Here is a 20452-nt window from a genome sequence, read left to right as displayed (position 1 = left end):
GGGGGCAAATCACATAAACATCCGAGAGGAGACTGGGGTATGCCATAAACGCTGTGACACACACAACCAACACAGCTGCAGACTCAAAAACTGGTGACCTTGGCTTGCTCTGGATGTATGCAGCGGGGGCATTGGGGACGGTGGCTTGAGGTGATAGGCTGCCATGCCTGGGAGGTGATGATGGTGCTGAGCAGAGAGGGAACGTGTTAGGGTGAGGGGAAGACAGGAGCTACGCTCCAGAGAGGTGAGTCTGAGGAACTGGGGCCACACAGGTGGATGACGTGGAGTTAGAGTGGTTTCCAGTCATCCTACGGTCACTACCCTGTAATGCCAGTCATTAGCTTAGATACAAATCACACAAGTCACAAGCAACCAATCAGGTGATGGCTAAGGCTGGGAGGAGGCTCGCTTGGTTGCACTCTGGCCTGGCTCCTGCCTCTGCCAGCCACTCCCAAAACACTTCCTGAATGCTCCTCTACACACAACAGAGTGTGCCGTCTTCAAGAAGTTTCCCGTCTAACGGGCACACCTGAAACCCCATTTTTCTCCAACACTGAGTGGAAGTGAAGTGAGTGGGTAAGTTGTTAGCCTTTTGTTTACAATCTACTTATCAAATTAGTTTTTGGGGGGGAAATCTTGTAAGATTGACGTATGCAGGTCTTTGAGGGCTCTCTTGACACAACAGAGGCTCTGGGAGGAGCTCACTAGAACAGGAGCATTTTCCCTCTGTCAGCAATGCCGTGTACTAAGCAACGTCCTTAATGAACATGGCTGCTTTCCAAGCCATGTCTAGAGGGGCTGGGGACTTATAAAATGGCTTCAGAATTCACAGTGATGGTGATTTGGGTAGTAAACAGCTTGAGAGGGGTCTCCTGGCAAAAGTGGGATCGATTAACTAAAATTGAAACTGAAGCTGCTATGGCTGGCACAGAAGTTTAGGAAAGCACTTGCTCTAAGGAGCAGGGAAGGAGACACTCTCAAGTGCCCACAACTGAACAGGAACCAGAATTCGAGGGAGTCACGGGGTGTCAGGGGCAGATGACATCGAAAAGAGAGACAGCCCAGAACTAAAGAAAGCAAAATACATGGAAAATTAATATATAAGAACAGCTCTTGACGAAACTGAAAGTAAAATGACACGACGAATTTGCAATGCTACAGCTTCACACATCGCTTTGCTAGTCAGAAGTGCCATGTTTAGAGTTTTGAGTTCTGGAAGCTCATTTCACCCCCTCAGAGTGTTAGAGAATGAAGAGGTGGGCTCTGTAGACCACCTGGACCCTGACTGTAACCCTCTAGAATGACAACTAACTCTGGCATCAGTGATACTGAGGAATAAAGAGAATTGCTTTTCTAAAAAAAAAAAAAAAAAAAAAAACAAAAATGTTTTGGGGGAAAAAGCCTAAAATGACATCTAATAGGTAGCAATCTGTCACCACCAAGACCTGTGTCAGAAGAACGACATGAAAGGCTTGAACCAAATTCACTTTCATGCTGTGAGAACACTACTTCATTAGGCTTATTCTACTAGGTTTGAACCACTGAAAAACACTGGGAAAAATAAAAAAAATTAGCTTTTCTTTTAATAAAAATGAACAAATCCCCAGGTAGACAACTTTGTTAATTAAAGTTGCTTCTTTATTTTATACTTCTTGTTCAAAACAAACTATTCCAGTAACAATGGGCTATTTTCCAAAATCATGCTTATCTCAGATTTAAAAAAATCTCAGGATCAATATTTTTATGTTACAAAAAACAATATGTCCTAATGCAATATTTAATTCTCTTTTAAAGGATTTCTTTTTACAGCCCAGACAAGAGTGTTTTTGTTAGTCATTTTAAACAGTTTAGCAGTCAGAAAGATCACACAAAATAAGACTCATATATCCACAGTCCCTCTATTTCCGTTTGTTTCTAAGAATTACCTTTCCCACATTAATCATAGAAAGGCAAAATTCTGACTTACTACAGGACCTGTTTTTCACGGTCAGTCTTATTCTTTCTGAATGCCATGCCTAGAAGAGCTTCTCAACAGGCCTGTAATTCCCTGCAGCGAACTTTTAAAAGCCCCTCTCTGCAGGTTTTGCGGCCCCACCTGGCCTTCCCCGTCACACTGACGCGCCGACCTCGGTTATCCGTCACTGTTTCCTCCCTCTTGCCTTCCAGCTCCGTTTCTTCTGGCTCTGTTGGACAGGCAACCACTTTACTTACTGCTTTTCTTTCCTTTAAGTAAGATGCTGTGTGGGACAGACGTTCCAAATCTTAAACTTTTTCTCCTCTTGTAATAGGGCTTTAGTTGACACTAAAATCCTACCCGCCGACTCCACTCTGGGGCCAGACCCACCCGCCCCACTAAGCCTCCCCAGGGCACCAAGAGCTTGGACTGCACCACCACTGGACCTACAGAGGAACTACCCCAGAGAAGTTCCATTTCTTCCATGACGTCATCCCAGAGTTATCAGAGGCCAGCTGCTCACTGAGCTCTATCTATGCCTGACATTTTTCTTGACCCAAATCCCTCTCCGACCATGTGCTCATATTTATGACTTCAAAACGCCAATCTCCTGAACATCGTAATGAAAATGCTGCCCAGGGAGGTGCTGGTTTAGGGCATGTACATTTCTACTAGTGCCACCTGTGACCCACCATCCTCCTCAGTGTTATCTTTCATCATAAAACTATCAGATAATGACTGGCTTGGTAGCACCTGGAATTAGGTAATAAAAAAAATCCACCTTGATTCTCTTTTTGCCTTTTCTTTAATACCATCTTTTACATGAAGTTATTAAACGTGACCATTAACTCTTTCTAAATACCAATATCAATGAATATTATGCCATAGATATCACCCGCATACAGTTCGGCCAAAATTTTGACTAGAGATGTTCTATCATTTTTCGGGTGGGAAAAATACACAGTTTGTGCTACTGGATTTTTGAGCCCACTTCTCTTAAGAGCTAAATTCATTAATTTATCAATCACTTCTTATGTGCAGATCCTGTGCTAGGTACTTCTAAATGTTCAAATATTTGGCATCTGCTTGTGTTATTGTGTTATCAATCCAGCAAACAGATATGAGGCACCTACTGCACAGAGCCGGCTACATTCCCGTTGTTCAATTTTATTTTGTTAACTCATTCACTTAAATATTTACTGAATGCCAATAAGGACGGGTGCCAGGTACCAAGGATGTATTAGAGAGCATCCACATCCTTCACAGAGCTCAGTTTAGAGGCAGAAACTGATATTAATTATGAAATTATATTAATAAAAAGGTAAATTTTATAAAAATGGTGGTAAAAAACATAAACATCTTAGTCATTGTTTTAAGAGACGGGGGTCTTGCTGCGTTGCCACAGCTGGAGTGCAGTGGCTGTTCACAAGCAGGAGCGCAGGGCACTGCAGCCTGGGCTCAGGAATGCTCCCAGCCAGGCAACACGGCCTCCCCCAGCTTTAGCTTGGCCTTTTGTAAGTGTAAGTTCAGCAGTGTTACCTATATTCACACTGTTGTGCAACAGATCTCTAGAACTTTTCCATCTTGCAAAACTGAAATTCTACATCCATTCAACAACTCCTCATTTCCCCCTCCCACCAGCCCCTACAAACCACCATTTTACTTCCTGTGTTTGTGACTATTTTAGATATAACACATAAGTGGAATTATACAGTATTTGTCTTTTTGCGACTGGCTTATTTCACTTAGTGTAATGCCCTCAGTTCTCAACCATGTTGTACCACAGTGACGGGATTTCCTTCTTTTTTAAAGTTGAACAATATTCCATTGTGTGCACATATATCATATTTTGTTTATCCATTCATCTGTTAATGGACATTTTTATTGCTTCCACCTTTCGGCTATTGTGAATAATGCTGCTATAAATACGGGTGTGTGAATATCTTTTAGAGACCCTGCTTTCAATCCTTGTGGATGTATGCCCAGCAGTGGAATTGCTGGATCATACGGTAGTTCTATTTTTAACTTTTTGAGAACTCTCCATACTGTTTTCCACAGTGGCTGCACCATCTTACATTCCCACTAACAGTGTGCTAAGGTTCCAATTTCTCCACATCCTTACCAACTGTATCCTCCCTTCTTCCCTCCCTCCCTCTGATCCATCCTTCCTTCACCATCCTAACAGGTGTAAGGTGGTATCTCATATGTATATGTAGATTTTTAGTTGTGGACAGAACAATAAAGGAGAAGCAAGCTGTGTTAAGAGGACACACAACAGGAGCACGTAGGCCCGGGATGCTGGGAAAGGTTCCTTCCCGACGCCACGAGGCATCCGAGATCTGGTAACCACGGAGACACTGATGGAGGAGAAAGCAGAGACCAGGCACTCAGCAAGGAGAAGAGGAGGTGCAAGCCTCACCGCTCTTCACACCAGAAAGTCAGAGTTGGGTCAGGGAGGGAGATATGACAGGACAAGGGGCCCCGAGGGCCTCAGGCGCCAGGCAAAGGATGCTGAGCTTTATCCTTGAGGACAGCAGGAGGCCAGGCAACAGCCAGACTTAGATTTGTGTTTTGAAGGACCACTCTCGCTTCTGTGGAGGGATGGATCCAGACAGACTAGATGCTAAAAACTAGTTATGAGGCTACTTCCATGATCCAGGCAGCAAAAACTAAGTGGATGGGACGAGAACTGGATGGAAGGAAATATACTTGAGAGATATTTAGGAGGTAAAAATGATGGAGCTTGGATTCATCATGATAATGGGGGAGGGGTCTGGAACTCAAGAAGGACAAAAGAGTGAGGGGTTCACACGATCTTAGGGATTAAATAATCATCCTCCATAGAAATTGTCATGTACTTGATAAACTAACCACTCAGAGGGAAGAGACTTAACCTGCATTCAGTAGCATAGATTCTTTTTGCCCAGCAAGACATCAATGTGACCAAAGTCCCAGGTCCTGAACTCGTTCCTCTAATATTCGGGAGAAGATGATGCGATATTAGCCAACATTTTGGAAAAACTACTTGAAGTCAGATCCATGCTTTATAAATCGTGGTTTATAAACTCCACTTAAAGCGATCAGTGAGCCCACAGATTAACAGCTCAGTCGTCTATCCCAGATCTTATTTTTAGGGAAAGTCCTGTGAGAGAACCAAGACCCTTTTTGCAGCAAGTGACTAAAATAGAAGTGAGGCCGGGCACGCCCTGGGTGTGTGGGAGAACCCGGAGGATCTGGGCTGAGGCTGCGTTTCCTACCTCTCGATCCTGCCTGTGCTAAATTTAGCTCTGGGGAGTGAATCTGAGTTTCCAAATCTCTGTTGATCAAGAGCTGCATTGTCCAACGGGCCGGACGCAGCCCCTGAGCCCCCGAAACATCAACATGTCCAGTCTGCCTTGAGATGTGCCGCGAATGTACCCACCCACCGGACGTCAGAGGCTCAGGACAAAAAGAATGAACACAAACTATCTCATTAACAATTTCTCTTTATGTTGATCACATCTTGAAGTGATGATATTTTGGAACTGTTGAGCTAAATAAAATACATTAATAAAACTAATTTATTTCTGCTTTTTTAATGAGGTTATCAGAAAATTTAAAATTATACACACGTCTCCCATTGTATTTCTATTGGACAGCCCTGCCCAGGACTTTTTGAGTCTCAGCCATCTGAACTGCAGGCTGCCAAGAGAAAGAGGCGTCTCTTAGAAAAGCTCCTATTTCCTTCCATCTCTATTTCAAACAATTAGCTTCTGCCCAAGCCTGTCCTCTTTTTCTTAGGTGGGGAAACTAAGGGAAAGATATATTGAAGGCTACAAAAAGTAGGCAAAGCTCCTTCCTACTCCAACTTGGTGGATTCACAGTAGGAAAAGTTAACCAACTGCTTTTCTGCTACATAATGACAACTGTCAGTTTTCCGGAAGGGATAGGAGAGTTCTCTCTATCTTTACCTGACCCAGAAAATTTTAGCTTTTTTGTTTGCAACTTGAGTTATTAATTTCTTAATCATTTAGGATTCTTTCCAGAAGTAACAGCAACCCAATTTGATTTGTCTTATGCAAAAACAGGAATATATTGGTTTATGGGTATCTAACAGTTCAGACATGGCTCTAGCTTCAGGCAGAGCTGGATCCAGGGGCGCGGTCCATGCTGTCAGCTCTCAGTTTCCTCTGTGCTCAATTCATCCTCAGCCAGGCACTCTCCGCAGTGGCTCCTAGTAGCTCCCAACTGGCATCACCTTCAACAGACCCAGCAACAAAAAAGGCTCCCTCTCCCCATTAGTTTCAATAAAAAATCCCTGAACTGTCTCTAAGTGGGGGTCCAGTGTGGGGAACCATGTCCATTGCTGAATTAATCACCACGGTCAAGGAGGTGGAAGACTTAGTTGACTAGTCTTGGGCGGAGATGCAGACCCCAGAAGTGGTGCAGTGGTAGAACCAGTACCAACTGCACGCATGTTCTGAAAGAGGGCAAGGGATTGGGACTGTGACCAGACGAGGGGAAATGGATTCAGGGCAGGCGGAAGATGACAAGACGCCATTGCATCCTGCATAAGAGATCCGTTCACTGATGCTGAGCAAACTGGGTAGGGTTTGCCTTCTAAGCACACTCAAAAGTATCTGTGTATTTAACTCTGCCCTCCTTTCAGTTTCTATCCTTCATCAGGGTGCAACCATTAAAGAAAAATTGCGAATCAAAGAGCACATATGAGCACGGACAGAAGCAGCCTAGATCTCTCTCTTCTTGTCTTTAGCCAAAGGAATGACAAATGCTTATGAGAGCAGGTTCATCCAGGTTCAAAAAGCATCTGATTCACTCCATGGATACGTTAGTACTTTTACACTGCCAACGGAAACAACAGTAACTGACGATCTCACCTACTTTAAGTCTGTTCACTATTTTTGTCCTCTTAGATACAATCGACAATAGCTTTGCAACATTATTTACAAAAAACAGAAAAATCATGGTCCAGGCTTAACAGCACGCCGTACTTCTCTTTCCAACTCCCTGGTCATGTTTTCTTGCATAACTTGATTTGGTGGCCTTTCTCCAGCACCTCTCTACCGTTTAAACAGAGCAAGCCTGAAGAGCCCCCTCCAGCCCCGTCTCTGGGTGGGGTCGCTGCGGTGATGACAGTCTCCAGCCATCAGACACGGCCGCCTCCCTCTGCAGATGTCGGGAAGGAAACTCCTGCACAGAATCCTAACAAGAGCGGCCGGCATACACACTTCCACATGTTTCGAGAAAGGAAAAGTTCAAAACCACATCAAACCTGCTCTGTGACCGCTGAGCATAAATATTACAAACAAACAAAATCAGCATGTAATGTGCACTTTAATTTGCTGACAGATATTTAAAAAATTAACATCAGAATGAATGACAAATGCCAACACCACAACAAAACCTCTGAAGAAAAAAAAATAACTCACAATCAAAGCCGCCTGGCCTCTAATTAACACACAGCATCCTTGAAACAAGAGGCCAAAATAATATAAATCGCCAGAATGAAGAGAATTATGTAGGGGGGAAGGAAAAGCGGAGACTGAAAAAAAAAATTAGGGTTTTTCATAATGTACATAAAAAAAAATACTGCTTGAAACTTGCTTTACTGCAGAGAAGACTGTGGCTCAATCGCAAAATCTGTGTATGCCTTCTAACTCCACATTTGTATTTTTAAAAGTCCATTACGTTTCAGGTAACTCATTTCAGATAAAATTTAATAAAAGCAAAATTTTAAGAATTGACCAACATTTTCTTAAGATACCCAGTTCATCATCACCCTGGGTGGTTTCCATGGTGAGAACTCGAGAGACTCAGCCTGGCATCGACGGACTCCAGAGGGAAGCCCGGCTGCGCCACGCCCCACCTGACCCAGGGGCTGGTCCTTTCTCTCCCAGCCTGTGTCCTCATGTGGTAGCAGATTACGGAATGAGCTGATGCTCAATTCGTCGTGCATGACACTGCATGTGCATATGTACACGGGTAAGTTTAGTCTGACACATAGTATTAACAACTGTTCAATAACACCACCTGTTATTTGTGGCCTTCTTTTCTTTAATTTCCCCATTAAATCCAAAGATAGATATTATCTCCCTCCTAAACCCGACAAACTGGAGCTCAGAAATAACATGGGTATGGATATTATGAACAATAGACTTAACTTCATAAATGTCTTAAGTGTTCGGTTAATTTGGTTCAAATCCTACTTTCACAGTCGTGATTTGCATGGAATAGGAAAGAAATCTGATCGGGTCACTCTAATCCAGGCGGATTCCGTGGATCCCGCAGGCCTTGCGGGGAAGCCGTCGGGATAAAGGGATGGCAGACTCCGCTGCTGCCTGCAGAAAGGATCTGACACCACTTCCAGGAGCTTCCAATTTTTTAAAAATATACTTTTTCTTTGTTTGTCAACCAGGAAAAGGAAAACAAAAGAGCTTGGCATTATATGTAACAACTACAAAAGCCATTTTCTGACGGACTCTCGTTCCATGGATGCCTGAGTTTTCTCATTTTACAGCCCAGATATTTACAGGCTGTGAAAATGCACCTAGACACCGGCCAAATGAGTGTCTCCGATTTTTCTTTTCATTATCAATGAAGAGGTTTATTTTTGGTTATAGTTCTATTTATTTCTTTTTTTGGTTATAGCGACTGGCTCGGACGGGGATTGGTGTGAGGAGCCTTCAGAGAGGTGAACGCACACGAGAGGGGACTCCGGGATGTGGGTGACAAGGGCCACGGGGACAGGAGAAACCAGGAAGTCACGCCCCCTTGGCTTTGCTCATATTGCTGTTTATTCAGATGAAAATGTCATCCAGAAACACAGCGTGTTACTTCTCGTTAGTCTTCCTGTTCCACAAAATGCACAGTTGTAGCCAGATTTGAAACTGGACTTCAACAAATAATTTCGCCAACTTCAGTCCTCAAGAAAACTGTACAAAGAAGCTGCCGGGATGACATTCCCCACCAAAAGGCAAGTCCCTGCAGACAAGCCCCAGGCTTCTGAAACACAACGCTTGAGGGCAACAGCACCAAGTCTGTTCAACATTGTCCTGTAACGGGGATCCCAGTAAGCTTCAGCGATGAACATTAGATGCTTTCTGGGACGTTATTATCTATACAGACTAATACTTGCCATGTCAAGGTAATTCTTTGCCAACTCCTTAAATCAATCTGTAACTTCGAGTAGAGCAAAACAGTAAAATATGCTATGCTAAAGTCTTAAGCTCGTTTTTAAAAATCGCCTATTTCCTCTGCTGACCATGTACGGGTGAAGGCAGGGAAAACAGCCAACGCCCGCCCTGGGTGAGGGGACACCCCCTGCAGGGGCCGCACACGGGAGGTGCTGCCGGCGGAGCCCGGCCTGGAGGCGGCAGGGCCGGCTTCGTTTGGTGTCTCAACAACTGCATGAGAGATTTTTGCGTTTTTTTTTTCTTGTCAATTAAAAATAATAATAAAATAATGAAAAAGAGAGTTGTTCTTATTTGCCTTTTCGTCTTTCTGGTCTCTCCCATGGCAGCAGCAGCACCCGAGGGTGGTTTCCCCCTCTCGGCTGAGGCGCCCCAGCGCCACGGTAGCAAACGCACCACTCAGATGAGGAGCCGGCTCTCTCTTTGATGCGTTTCTTTTAGGAGCAAACGCGCTGCTCTCCCAGAAATCCCCAGCAAATGTCTCCCTGTGTCTCCTTTAGGGTTTCTGAGCCATTCACTACGACATGGGGGATGGGATCGAGCTGTCCCCTGCAGTTAGGGGTGGAAATCACTCCCCAGAGGTGCTGGGCCTCTTGCGCAAGTCACGGCACACACGTGAATACAAGCTGGGCACCCTCAGGAAGGGGTGAAGGAGGGCGGATGCTGGGGACCACCAGCCACCCCAGGGACCTTACCCTGAGGGCGAGTCCTCTCCTGGCCCTCAGGAGGACTCCTACCCGCAAGCCCTACCCTACAGACATCCGGAGCCACAGCTGAGCAAAGACGGCCACCCCCATGACGTCACCCCCACTTCTCGGCTTACCTCTAGAGCACAAGCAACGTGAAACAAACATCACTCTTTCATATTTCACGTGGCACCTACCTAGGCCTGAGATCCACTGGCTGTGAAGCCCAGGGGCATAATCAGGGAAGATGAGGAATTAATTGCTGTGATTCAATGACAGAACCATTCCTCCCCCTGTTTACTTTTAGCCCGCTGGGATTTGCATTGTGCATATACAAGTGTGTCTATAAAACTCAAAAGTACACCCATTCCTGTATTTAGGATAAAAAGAAAAGTCTGTCCCATGCCAGAAACTGGCTGGAGCCGGGAGGTTGGCACTGCAGGCCGAGTTAGCAGTTTGTAAGCTTTGAAGTGAAAGGGTTTCCCCCTGCTTTTACTAGCAATGAAAAGAACTTTAAAGGAAAAGCACCAAAGTCTGTGAGGAGCATTTTTCCATGGTGAGCGATGTAACGTCTTTTGGTGTAAGTCCCTGTTTAGAAAGCCACTGCCTCGAGGCCGTCACCGGCCCACCTGGCCATGTCTTCCACAACCTGCACGTGCGCGGTCGGTCGGCTCCCGGTACCTTCAGTGCACCAACTTCTCCCCCGACACCCAGCACGAGCTCAAACACTGCGGTGGAGGAGTATTTTAGGTGTTTTAGAGCTGCTGTTCTTAAACTTTAAAGGGGAGAATTGCCTGGAGATTTATGCAAATTCAGAACCCAGAGGTTCTGATTCTGTGTGCACGTGTGTGTGTGTGTGTGTGTGTGTGTGTGTGTGTGTATGTGTGTGTAAGTGAGTGACAGAGAGAGACTGACTGAACGTATTTTTGGGGGGGGAGTTGTCATTTTAACAAACAACCCAGATGATTCAGATGCAGGTGGCCAATGGTCCTTACTGGGAAATACCTCAACTAGAACCTATAAAATGTTAAATTCTTTGGCCAAAAGAACAGAAGTTTAAATCATAGCAATATTTCTATTTATGAGCGTTCAATTCATCACCCTAGGAAAAAGAAGAACACGCATGTTTTAGATTTCCCACAGGTTACTGTATTAAATATTATATCTTCACCACAGTCCTCTGAGCTAATTAGGGTGGGTGATAGTATTCCAACTTTGCCGATTAGGACATTAACGCAGGCAAAGTCATTTGCCAAAGGTTGTATCACCAGCTGGACCACGAACCCAGGTCTCCCGACTTTTGAATAGTGGTCAGGTAACAGGGCCTCCCCCCAGACACTCCTGAAGCCAAAAGCCTTGGGAACTCCACGAAGAAAATGTAAGCACATTTCCGGATCTGGTTTTAGATCAAGTTTTCCTCATCTTTCTATTTCCAAGCTCTACTTCAACAGGCAACTGTGGGGAAGGCGGTGAACTAAGGGAACGCCGTCATTTTCCACCTTTAGGCATTTGCTTTGGGGACCCACTCTGCAGAAGCTTACACCTCGTGGCTATGCTACCTGTGGGAAAGAAAAACACGTGGTCCTCTATGGAAAACCGTCATCACATATTCTCTGTCGCTGAGGACTTTGGCATTAACCAGGACAGACACAACCCAGGTATTTCATTTACCACAGAGCTAAGCATGGGAATAGACAGATGGAAAAGCAGAATGCCCCTAAAAATCCCACGAATGCTGTGCATTTTCAGGAGCGGAAGTATGCAGATGACTTCTTTGATTCAAAAACTTCCACTGGGACTTCCTGGCTTGCTGTCTGGTTGGGTTTCACATACCAAACCGTGAGGTGCCTTAGGGGAGATAAAGACTCTTTGACAGTGGAGAACAAGTCTTTAATTCTACAGCCCTTCCTTTCCCCTGCCCTTGAGGGAAAACATGCGTGAGAAAAACTCCAAATATAGTGGATAAGACAAAGAAATATTTAATCAAATCAGTTTAGGAAACCCCAGCAGAAACAATACATCTTTTCAATGGTTGGAGATGTTATGAATAGAACGAATGTTTTGTGTGTCAAATCTCTCTCTGGCTTAATTCGAAAGCTTCAAAGAATTATGCTCATTTGCCAAAAACCTACTGTTTAGTGAACTAAAAAAAAAAAATGGTTTATAAAAATCACTAAAACATTCTTAAAATGGTAATTTTTAAAAAGCAGTATTTTCCTAGAATACCCTTCACTCTTAAGCGTTCACCAGCCAAGAACCCAAGGAAGAAACATGGCTCAGGCGCATTTTCAACAGTTCCCCCAAAGAGCCGATTCCTTCACTGAACTCAGTTCCTCCTCCTCTTCCTGCTAGCACACGGTTCCTCCTGGGTCAACAGAAAGCCTTTCTGAGATTTTTTAGCCACTGTCCACTAAAGTGATTCTTCAAAAGTGTTAAAAAATGTTTTTTAATACTTCTCTGTCATTTTTCAAAGAATGAACAAACTATTGAGTCAAAATAGACAGTGGGCCGGGCGCAGTGGCTCACGCCTGTAATCCTAGCACTCTGCGAGGCCGAGACAGGAGGATTGCTTGAGCTCAGGAGTTTTGAGGTTGCTGTGAATTATGATGATGCCACTACACTCTACCCAGGGTGACAGGGTGAGACTGTCTCGGAAAAAAAATAGAGTGTGGCAGACAACAGGTGATTCAGTATTAACGTTGGCTGTGACACTGAATTACACATAGTTTCCTGCTGCCCTTTTCCCACTCAGAGCTCCGCCCCCAGAAGAAGACTAGAGATGATAAACAGCTCTTTAGACTCAGTCAGCAGATCACCCATTCAGAAATCTGGCCACAAGAAACTGCACTAACCCTCTTACTCAGTACCTAACGAAAACCTCGGTCTCACCCAGCTCTGTTCTACTTCATAACAACATCACTTGCGTTGTGGAAAGGCACCAACCACCAAAAAGGTCAAAATGACATGGTTTGAGTAAAAAAAAAAAATGCTTTCATACAAAAATGAAATGTAGTTTAATGGTATCATTTCTTTGCTATTGGACAGTAGGAACAGCTCACTAAAATTTCTACTGGAAGCGTTTCCAAATATGTAAATTTTACATTAAGCTGAGCCTGGGAACCACACAGACCTGCAGGCTTACTCGGCTTGTATAGCAAAAATGCTGGCATGTTACCAGCTGCCTGATCAGCTTGGGCCCTTGGCAGCTCAAAAGTCCACCACCCCACGGGGGCGAGTGGGCGACGGGCCTGATTCACGCGTGCTTGAATGAGAGTCACTGAAGCACAGCGCACAGGCGGTGCAGCGGCAGCTCTCTGTCCAGGCACTGGAGGGGCTTCCACAGGAATGGGCTTTGCCTGCCAGTCACACACCAGCTGACCCTGTCCTGCCAGCTGTCATTCTCCCCTAATTTAGAAAACTGTGCACGGCAATCAGCTGCAGCCCCATAAAATCCCCCAAATGGGATATTCATCAGAGCAGATCCACTCTTAACCAGGAGGAAGAGAACATGAAGCAGACACCCTAAGCACCAATGCCTTACCAAATGATTGTCAGGCAGGGGACACTTGTCTTGTTTTGGGGGACCTATTGCATTGCTTTATAATAAAATTGATTTCTTTAAATGCACAAAGTATCTCTGTTGGGAAATGCTCATTTGGCTACACGACAATCTTCTGGGTTCATTCAACACCCTCTCATTTCCTCTATTGCCCGGATTTGGAAAAGAACTGGAAACCACCACGTTATGAGTTTGTCCTCTTCCCTTACAGACAGCAAAGACGCATTAGAGCACACGCAAGCCTGCTCCTGCGGACGGGACCATCCTGCTCAGCACCTACCCTCATCACAGGCCCCACGCACCCCGGGGTGTCAGCTGGCTGCTGACCAGGTGAAAAGGCAGGCAACAGCACCTGGATCATCTCACCTGGAACAACTGCTGCACTTGGGTGGATCCGGGAGCTTTTGTTCATTTCTACAGAGTAAGTAAGGCAGACAAAGCAGCCAGGTGTGCCATGAACAGGCCCGCCCCTAAACTATGTATTCCTGGGGCGGGACCACCAGTGGAAGCCTGACACACGGTTCTCCCCTTCTCACCCCTGGTTCTGTCCCCAGCACAAACGCCCTCCTGCAAACGTGGTGCACATACCAGCACCACCATCAATCTCAGCGCACGGCCCTTGTGAAGAGCTGTCCCTGGGGCCCAGGGTGCACACACCGGCCTGGATCTGGGAGTAGGGCCAGGTGGGCCTGGGTTGTGGGTTTTGGCTATCTGGGAAGAAAACCTGGAGTACTGAGAGCCCAGAGAACGGATAGAAGTGGGAAGACTGGCTCAGCGCACTGTGGCTTTCCACTCCATGCAGAGGAACAACCCTGCCGGGAGCACAGAGGCCCCTGAGCACAGGGCCTGGGCAGCGGCTGTGGGCGAGCCCAGGGCGGGGTCTGTGGGGTGGGCTGAGACACCTGGGCCCGCACAGCTTCTCTGGCAAATGGAGGCGGTTTGGACCACAGATTACCAAGCGCCTTCCTCTGCACACCTGATACTGTGGGATTCTATGAACCAATTTGTCACTTTTGATGGCTCAATCTTAAACACTGGATAAAAATAATATAAAAGAAAAGGAAATATAAAAAAATATTCAAACAAATATAAAGGCCTTCCAATCTCAGCCTCTCCAGTTCAAAGAGATGAACCATGAGAGATTCTGGCTCATCAATGATCCGGTTAATCAAATTGTTAAATTCATCTTTCACAGGTGACCAATTACCAGCTAATCAGAGTGTAACATCGAAAATGTAATCAACATAATCACTGGAACACGAATGACCAGAACAGCTCCAGTTTTTAGAGGGCCACAAACCGTATACATCAGCAATTTGTTATGGAAATGTGGACATGCTGGGTAAGTCAGAGGATTTAAGTTGACAATTTTCCACAATATTTAAAATTTCAGGCCAGCATGGTGGCTCATGCTGTCAGCCCAGCACTTTGGGAGGTTGGGCCAGGAAGATCGCTCCAGCCCAGGAGTTCAAGATCAACTTGGGCAACATCCTGAGACCCTGTCTCTAAACAAAACTTTAAACAATTTTCAAACGCCACTTCTGTGGACTGGACAACCTCTTTGAGATGCTTCGATTTGGTTTATCTCCTGATAAATTCTGATGGAAGCAGGTAACACCAGCCTCTCCTCATGGTTGTTGTAAGACGCAGAAAGCCGCTCACCCACACGTGGAAAACACTGTTATCACAAGACACACTGGGCACACTGACAATCAGCAGTACTGACCTGTCCTTTCATATCTGGAGCAATGGGAATCGTGGGCCAGATGGTTGAGTAGATGCCAAAAAACACCAGCCAGATCAGCATGCTTCCCCAGACTGCCAGGTGGCTGAACTGCAGAGGGAAACACACACTCAGACGGGGCCTCTCACCACTCGGCAGACTCACCGGAGCTCCACCGCTGCAGAGCCCCCACACCCAGGCTACCTGTCCTTATGGAAAGATTGGGGAGTTCAATTTTTCTAATTCCTTTGTCTCAGAATTTTTAACAATGATTTCAAGTGATTAGTGGCCCCAAACTACCCTGTAGAAGAACATGCTTTTGCTGTCACAGCTGACTTTCCTCCAAGATCCATCCTACAGTGACAGCCGGCACCTCTCAGCCCATGGCAAGTATTTGCTCCAACCTGGGGCTGCACAGAACAAGGGCTCGTTCACCCGGTAAGAGAGCGGCTGAACAGACAAAAAGAACAAAATGTTTTTGTTTATCATTTCAAGACTTTGGTTGTTCTGTTCATTTTGCAGATTTTTTTTTTTAAATCTGGAATGGATATCACACCTTAACAATGCCCCTCTAAGCATCTACTGAGTTGCTATTTTTTTCTCCTTTGTCCTCTCTGTATGATGATCCCTGACTTCTTCCTTTATTCCACACCCTACAATCTAATCAATCTGCAAGTTCTGTTAGCTTTTCACAAAACAAAAATACATCCAGACTCTGGCCACCTCTCAGTACCTCTTCCTCTAACATCCCAGCCTAAGTCACCCTCACTTCTGACCTGGATTAACTGCCTCTGTCTCTTGAGGGAGTCCCAGTTGCACACTGACCTCCCACCCCCAGCCCCATTTTCCTTAGCAGAATATTTAAACATCAACCAGGTCATGACATTCTAAGAGAGATAAACATGAAGCATTAGTCATAATCCTCCAGTGTTGGAAATAGCCAAAATGTCTAAAATAAGAGACAATGAAATAAATGATGGAACGTCTATACAACTTAATACTCTTAAATCATGAGCAATGATTTTGTAGAATTACATTCTAAGGCATAGAACATGTGCCTGATAATATTTTTAAGTACAAAAAGATTATAAAGCTCTATGTTCTATAATGTATCATCATATTAAAAAATACACACACATGCAGACACGGAACAAAGTCTGGAAGGTTACAGAGCAGTGTTAATAATTATCTTTTGGTGGTAAAATCATGGAAATTAAATATTTTTTGTCCTTCTATATTTCCCACATGCATGTGTATACATATGTGTGTATGCATGGCTTTTGGTTTTTTCTCACAATGGGCATATACATTTGAAATGAGATGATTGTTAATAGCTTAGAGCTGTAATTAGGTGCCGAGCCAATGAATCACCAAGAAACTTTGGATTGCAAATTTGCCCTGATAAAGATCAAACCACAATTTTTACATGCAAAATTTAAAATAAGATAGCTAGATGTTGCTTATTGTTTCTCCAAGGCTTTAAAAAATCATAGCATAAAAAATACCTATACTGGATAGAGAAACAATTCTAGAGAAAACTTACTTTAGTCCAAGCCGTAGTCTCCAAACCAGCTTTCAGACACACAGTAACGACAACATACTGTGAAAAGAAAGAAGAGTTTGGAAAAACATTATCCTCAGTGAGCTATTTCCATTTTCCAGGAGAAATCCCACACCTCCGCTCCAGAGCTAGTTCCTCCACGGAAGCGATACTTTCAAAGTGCCACATGGGTGAGCTAACTCTCCAGGGGTTATTTGTAGAAAACACACAGGCAGATTTACTTCCAGAAAAGCTCTCATTCTAGTGATGGTCTTCTCACAAATAACAGTTTTGCCCTTTTCTTAGCCTGGATTATTGGGGAGAAATCACCTCCCTGAGTGTTTTCCTTTAAGGGCAGATGTGATGCGCAACGGTCATTTGAAGCACTGGGAAGTGTGCCCGTCACCTGTCTAGAAACGGACTCTGCATAACAATACAGTGGGCATTTCGCAACCATTCCAACTTCAAGGAATCTATAAAATATGGTTTGAAGATTTGAAATAAATAATAATAATGAGGAAGGCCTTACATAAAAGGTATAGAGAAGTAGAACACACGTGGACCATTTAAGAATGGCTCAATAAACAGATAAACTTACCGTGTAAACAATATTTCCAACAAATAAATAGTCGGTAGCCTGACCACTGGCCAGTGGAGTGTCTGCAAAACAAATAAGTTATTATTAACTTCCAAGAAGCAGGGCATGGCCATCTATTTTATTCAGAATATTAAAAATGGAACTTTAGAAACATCTATCAAAACATAAGGGCATTTCAAAATTGCATCATCTGTAATTCTAATGCCTATTTCTCTAACTCTGAATTTTTTTCATCTTGTATTTTCTCCAAATGAAGCAAACAAATAAAATCAAGCTTCCAAAAACCAAACAGCCATTTGATCTGCATTGAAATTTACATTTTAATAAATATTAAAATCTTTTTATCCATTTTTAAAAAGGAAAGGAATAACAATATACTAATCTCTATTAAGTGCTAGCATTATATAATACCTTTTTCAAGTGTTAATTTACTATTCATCTTTAACTTTTGATATATTAGAATTATGGGCCAATGAAAGACAATAATTACATGAATACAAAATCAATTCATAATGACTGAACTTGGGAAAAAATTTGGGGGATATTCACTACTCTTGTTCTCATTTGCAACTACATGAACTCCTGGAGTCTATAAACCAAGAAATACAAGCATCCAATGAGTGATGTTTAGAATATACAACTAGGATTTTGAAGCTTCAGTTTTCATATATTTTTCTTTTTTTTTCTTTTCAAAGATGGCTATTAAACTGTATATAACAATCACTAAGGCAGCATGTTAATAGAATTATCCAACTCATGTCAGTTAGTCCTGCTCAGAGAAGTCTGGTTTTTATCCTGAGGGGTCAAAGCCTATTTTAAGATCAAGAACAGCTTCTTTGGATGACAGTGACAACCTCTTTTTTATTCTTTTTAATACTCAAATACAGATCTGTGGCCCACGGGCTGGGTAGATAGGGATTTTAGTGTCAAATTTCCAGTCCAGTAGCTGTTACATATTTGTGCTGGATGATTTACCCATCTGCTTGCTGAAGAATCCCACTCTTATTAAAGAACCACAATCTGTTGCTTTTCCTAAAGCAGCGTTAAGTCGTGGTGGGACTGGATAATTGTGAGTCCCTAGAGCCAGCTCCTGGGCACACGCTTTGTCCCGACTCTAGACAGGTGAAGGGAAGATTAACCAGCAAAGTGACACCGTGGGCTGCATCAGGTACAGCCCTGAACCGAGCGCTTGCTGCTGGGCAAGGTGACAGTCACCCCAGGAGAACAGAGAGAGAATGTGGCCATCGACTTAAAAAGGGACAAGCTCGAAGCTTAGGCGGAAGGTGGCGAGGAGAGACTGGAGCTTTGGCAGGACTTCTCTGAAAAGGAAGCAGGGGAAAAGTAAAAGCAGGGGAAAAAGCTAAATTAACCTCAAGAAGGCAAGCAACTGATGACGCACTAGCAAATATTAATAGCTACTCAAAACTACAGGGCCCTCAGATTGTCTGCATAACATGGGCAACACTTTTAAAGGCACACCCCAGGACAGAAACACTGGGGTTTAGACAGAAGACCATTTCTTTGATTTCTAACATAGATTATAGCCTTGAAAGGAACAACATTATTCTTTTAAGTTCTCAACAAATATTTACTTAATCTACTTTATGCCCAAGTACTTTTACGGGCACTAGGGAGAGAAGGGCCCTGTCTTCATGGAGCTTGCACTATGGTGAAGGAGACGGAACATAAACAAACAGACATACAATAAAACATTGGTGTAATAAGTGCTATGAGGAAATATAAAGTACAGTAATAGAATACAGAGACAGGGGTTGCTATTTAAGATACGGAGTTCTGGAAAAATCCTTTTGAGTAGGTGACATTTGAGCACTTTTGAATGGTATGAGAGAGATACATGACTATCTAAAGAGTGAGTGTCTCAGGCAGAGAAGAGAATTAGCCCGGAGTCTGGATACAGGCAGCACTGGAAGGGCTCAAAGACCGGTGTGAGACCAGCTGAGACCAGTGCAGCTGCAGGCACTGGGAGGAGGAAAGAGAATGCAGACATCAGAGGGGCCAATGAACGCAGCCCACGGAGAAGGGTTTGGATTTCTTTGTTAATTGTGATAGGTAACCACTGGAGAATTCTGAGCTGGCAGTGACATGGTATGCCTTACGTTCTTAAAGAAACAGTCCAGCTTTCACTGGAGAGTAGTTCATGATGACCATAAATGCAGTAACAGTAAATGCAAAGACATCTTGGAAATGACTGCAGCCGTCTGCGTAGGACGGTGATACTGGTGAGGTTAGAACTGTGCAGTCCAGCTAGGTAGCCACTAGCTGCATTTAGTTGTTTACAGTTAATTAAAGGAAAATAAAATACAATAAAGAAATTCAGTTTCTACCACAGGCTGGGGAGGAAGAGGAGAATGAGGAGTTATTGCTTAATGAGTACAGAGTTTCAGTGTGGGGTGATGAGAAATTTTTGGAAATAGGTAGTGGTGATGGTTGCACAACTTTCTGAATATGATTAATGACTCTGAATTGTATGTTTAAAATGGCAAAGCCTATTATGTTTTACCACAATAAAAATTTAATAAAAAATGGATCATAGAACCAAAACTTTAAAAGCTCTTAGGATAAAACACAGCAGTAAATCTTTATAGCCTTGGATTTGGCAATAGTTTCTTAGATACGACATTGAAAGTACACTGACAAAAGAAAAGGGGAGAAGAATTGGACTTCATCAAAATTAACAACTTTACGCTTCAAAGGGCACCAGCAAGAAAGTAAAATGACAATCCATAATAGTCTATTCATAATCTAAATGTCCATCAATGGTGAATTGATAAATAAAATGTGCTATATCCATACAGTAGAGTATTACTAGGCCGTAAGAAAGGAATGAAGTGCTGACACACGCCACAGCATGGACGACTCCTGAAAACCTTATGCCAAGTGAAAGGAGCCAGACACAGAAGGCCACGTATTGCACCGTTCTATTGGTATGAAACTCCCAGAACAGGTACATCTACAGAGAGAACGCAGATCAGCGGTCGCCAGAAACTGCGGGGTGTTTGGAAGAAATGGGGATTGACTATCAGTGGGTATAGGGTTTCTTTTGGGGTGCAAGGAAAATTTTCTGTAATTGATTTGGTGATGGTTGTACAACTCTGTGAGTGCAAATTGTACACTTTAAATGGATGAATCGTGTGGAATATAAATGGCTCAATAAAACTGTTATGAAAATTCAGTTCCACAG

At 43.8% G+C, this 20452-nt stretch overlaps 1 protein-coding gene across 2 annotated transcripts in view; it reads right to left on the bottom strand.

Annotated features, from left to right (window-relative positions):
• Positions 1 to 20452, bottom strand: part of ATP8A2 (ATPase phospholipid transporting 8A2) — a 466915-nt gene that overhangs the window by 105082 nt on the left and 341381 nt on the right. For both annotated transcript variants that reach the window (XM_045567137.1, XM_045567138.1), the window contains 3 exons: positions 17251 to 17312; positions 16656 to 16712; positions 15116 to 15223 (listed from right to left, as the gene is read on the bottom strand). In XM_045567137.1, coding sequence (XP_045423093.1) covers positions 15116 to 15223; positions 16656 to 16712; positions 17251 to 17312 — 227 coding nt within the window. The remainder of the gene's footprint in view (positions 1 to 15115; positions 15224 to 16655; positions 16713 to 17250; positions 17313 to 20452) is intronic.

This window comes from Lemur catta, chromosome 13, assembly GCF_020740605.2.
Source record: "Lemur catta isolate mLemCat1 chromosome 13, mLemCat1.pri, whole genome shotgun sequence".
Lineage (NCBI taxonomy): Eukaryota > Metazoa > Chordata > Mammalia > Primates > Lemuridae > Lemur > Lemur catta.
This window is presented reverse-complemented; position numbering and strand designations above follow the sequence as displayed.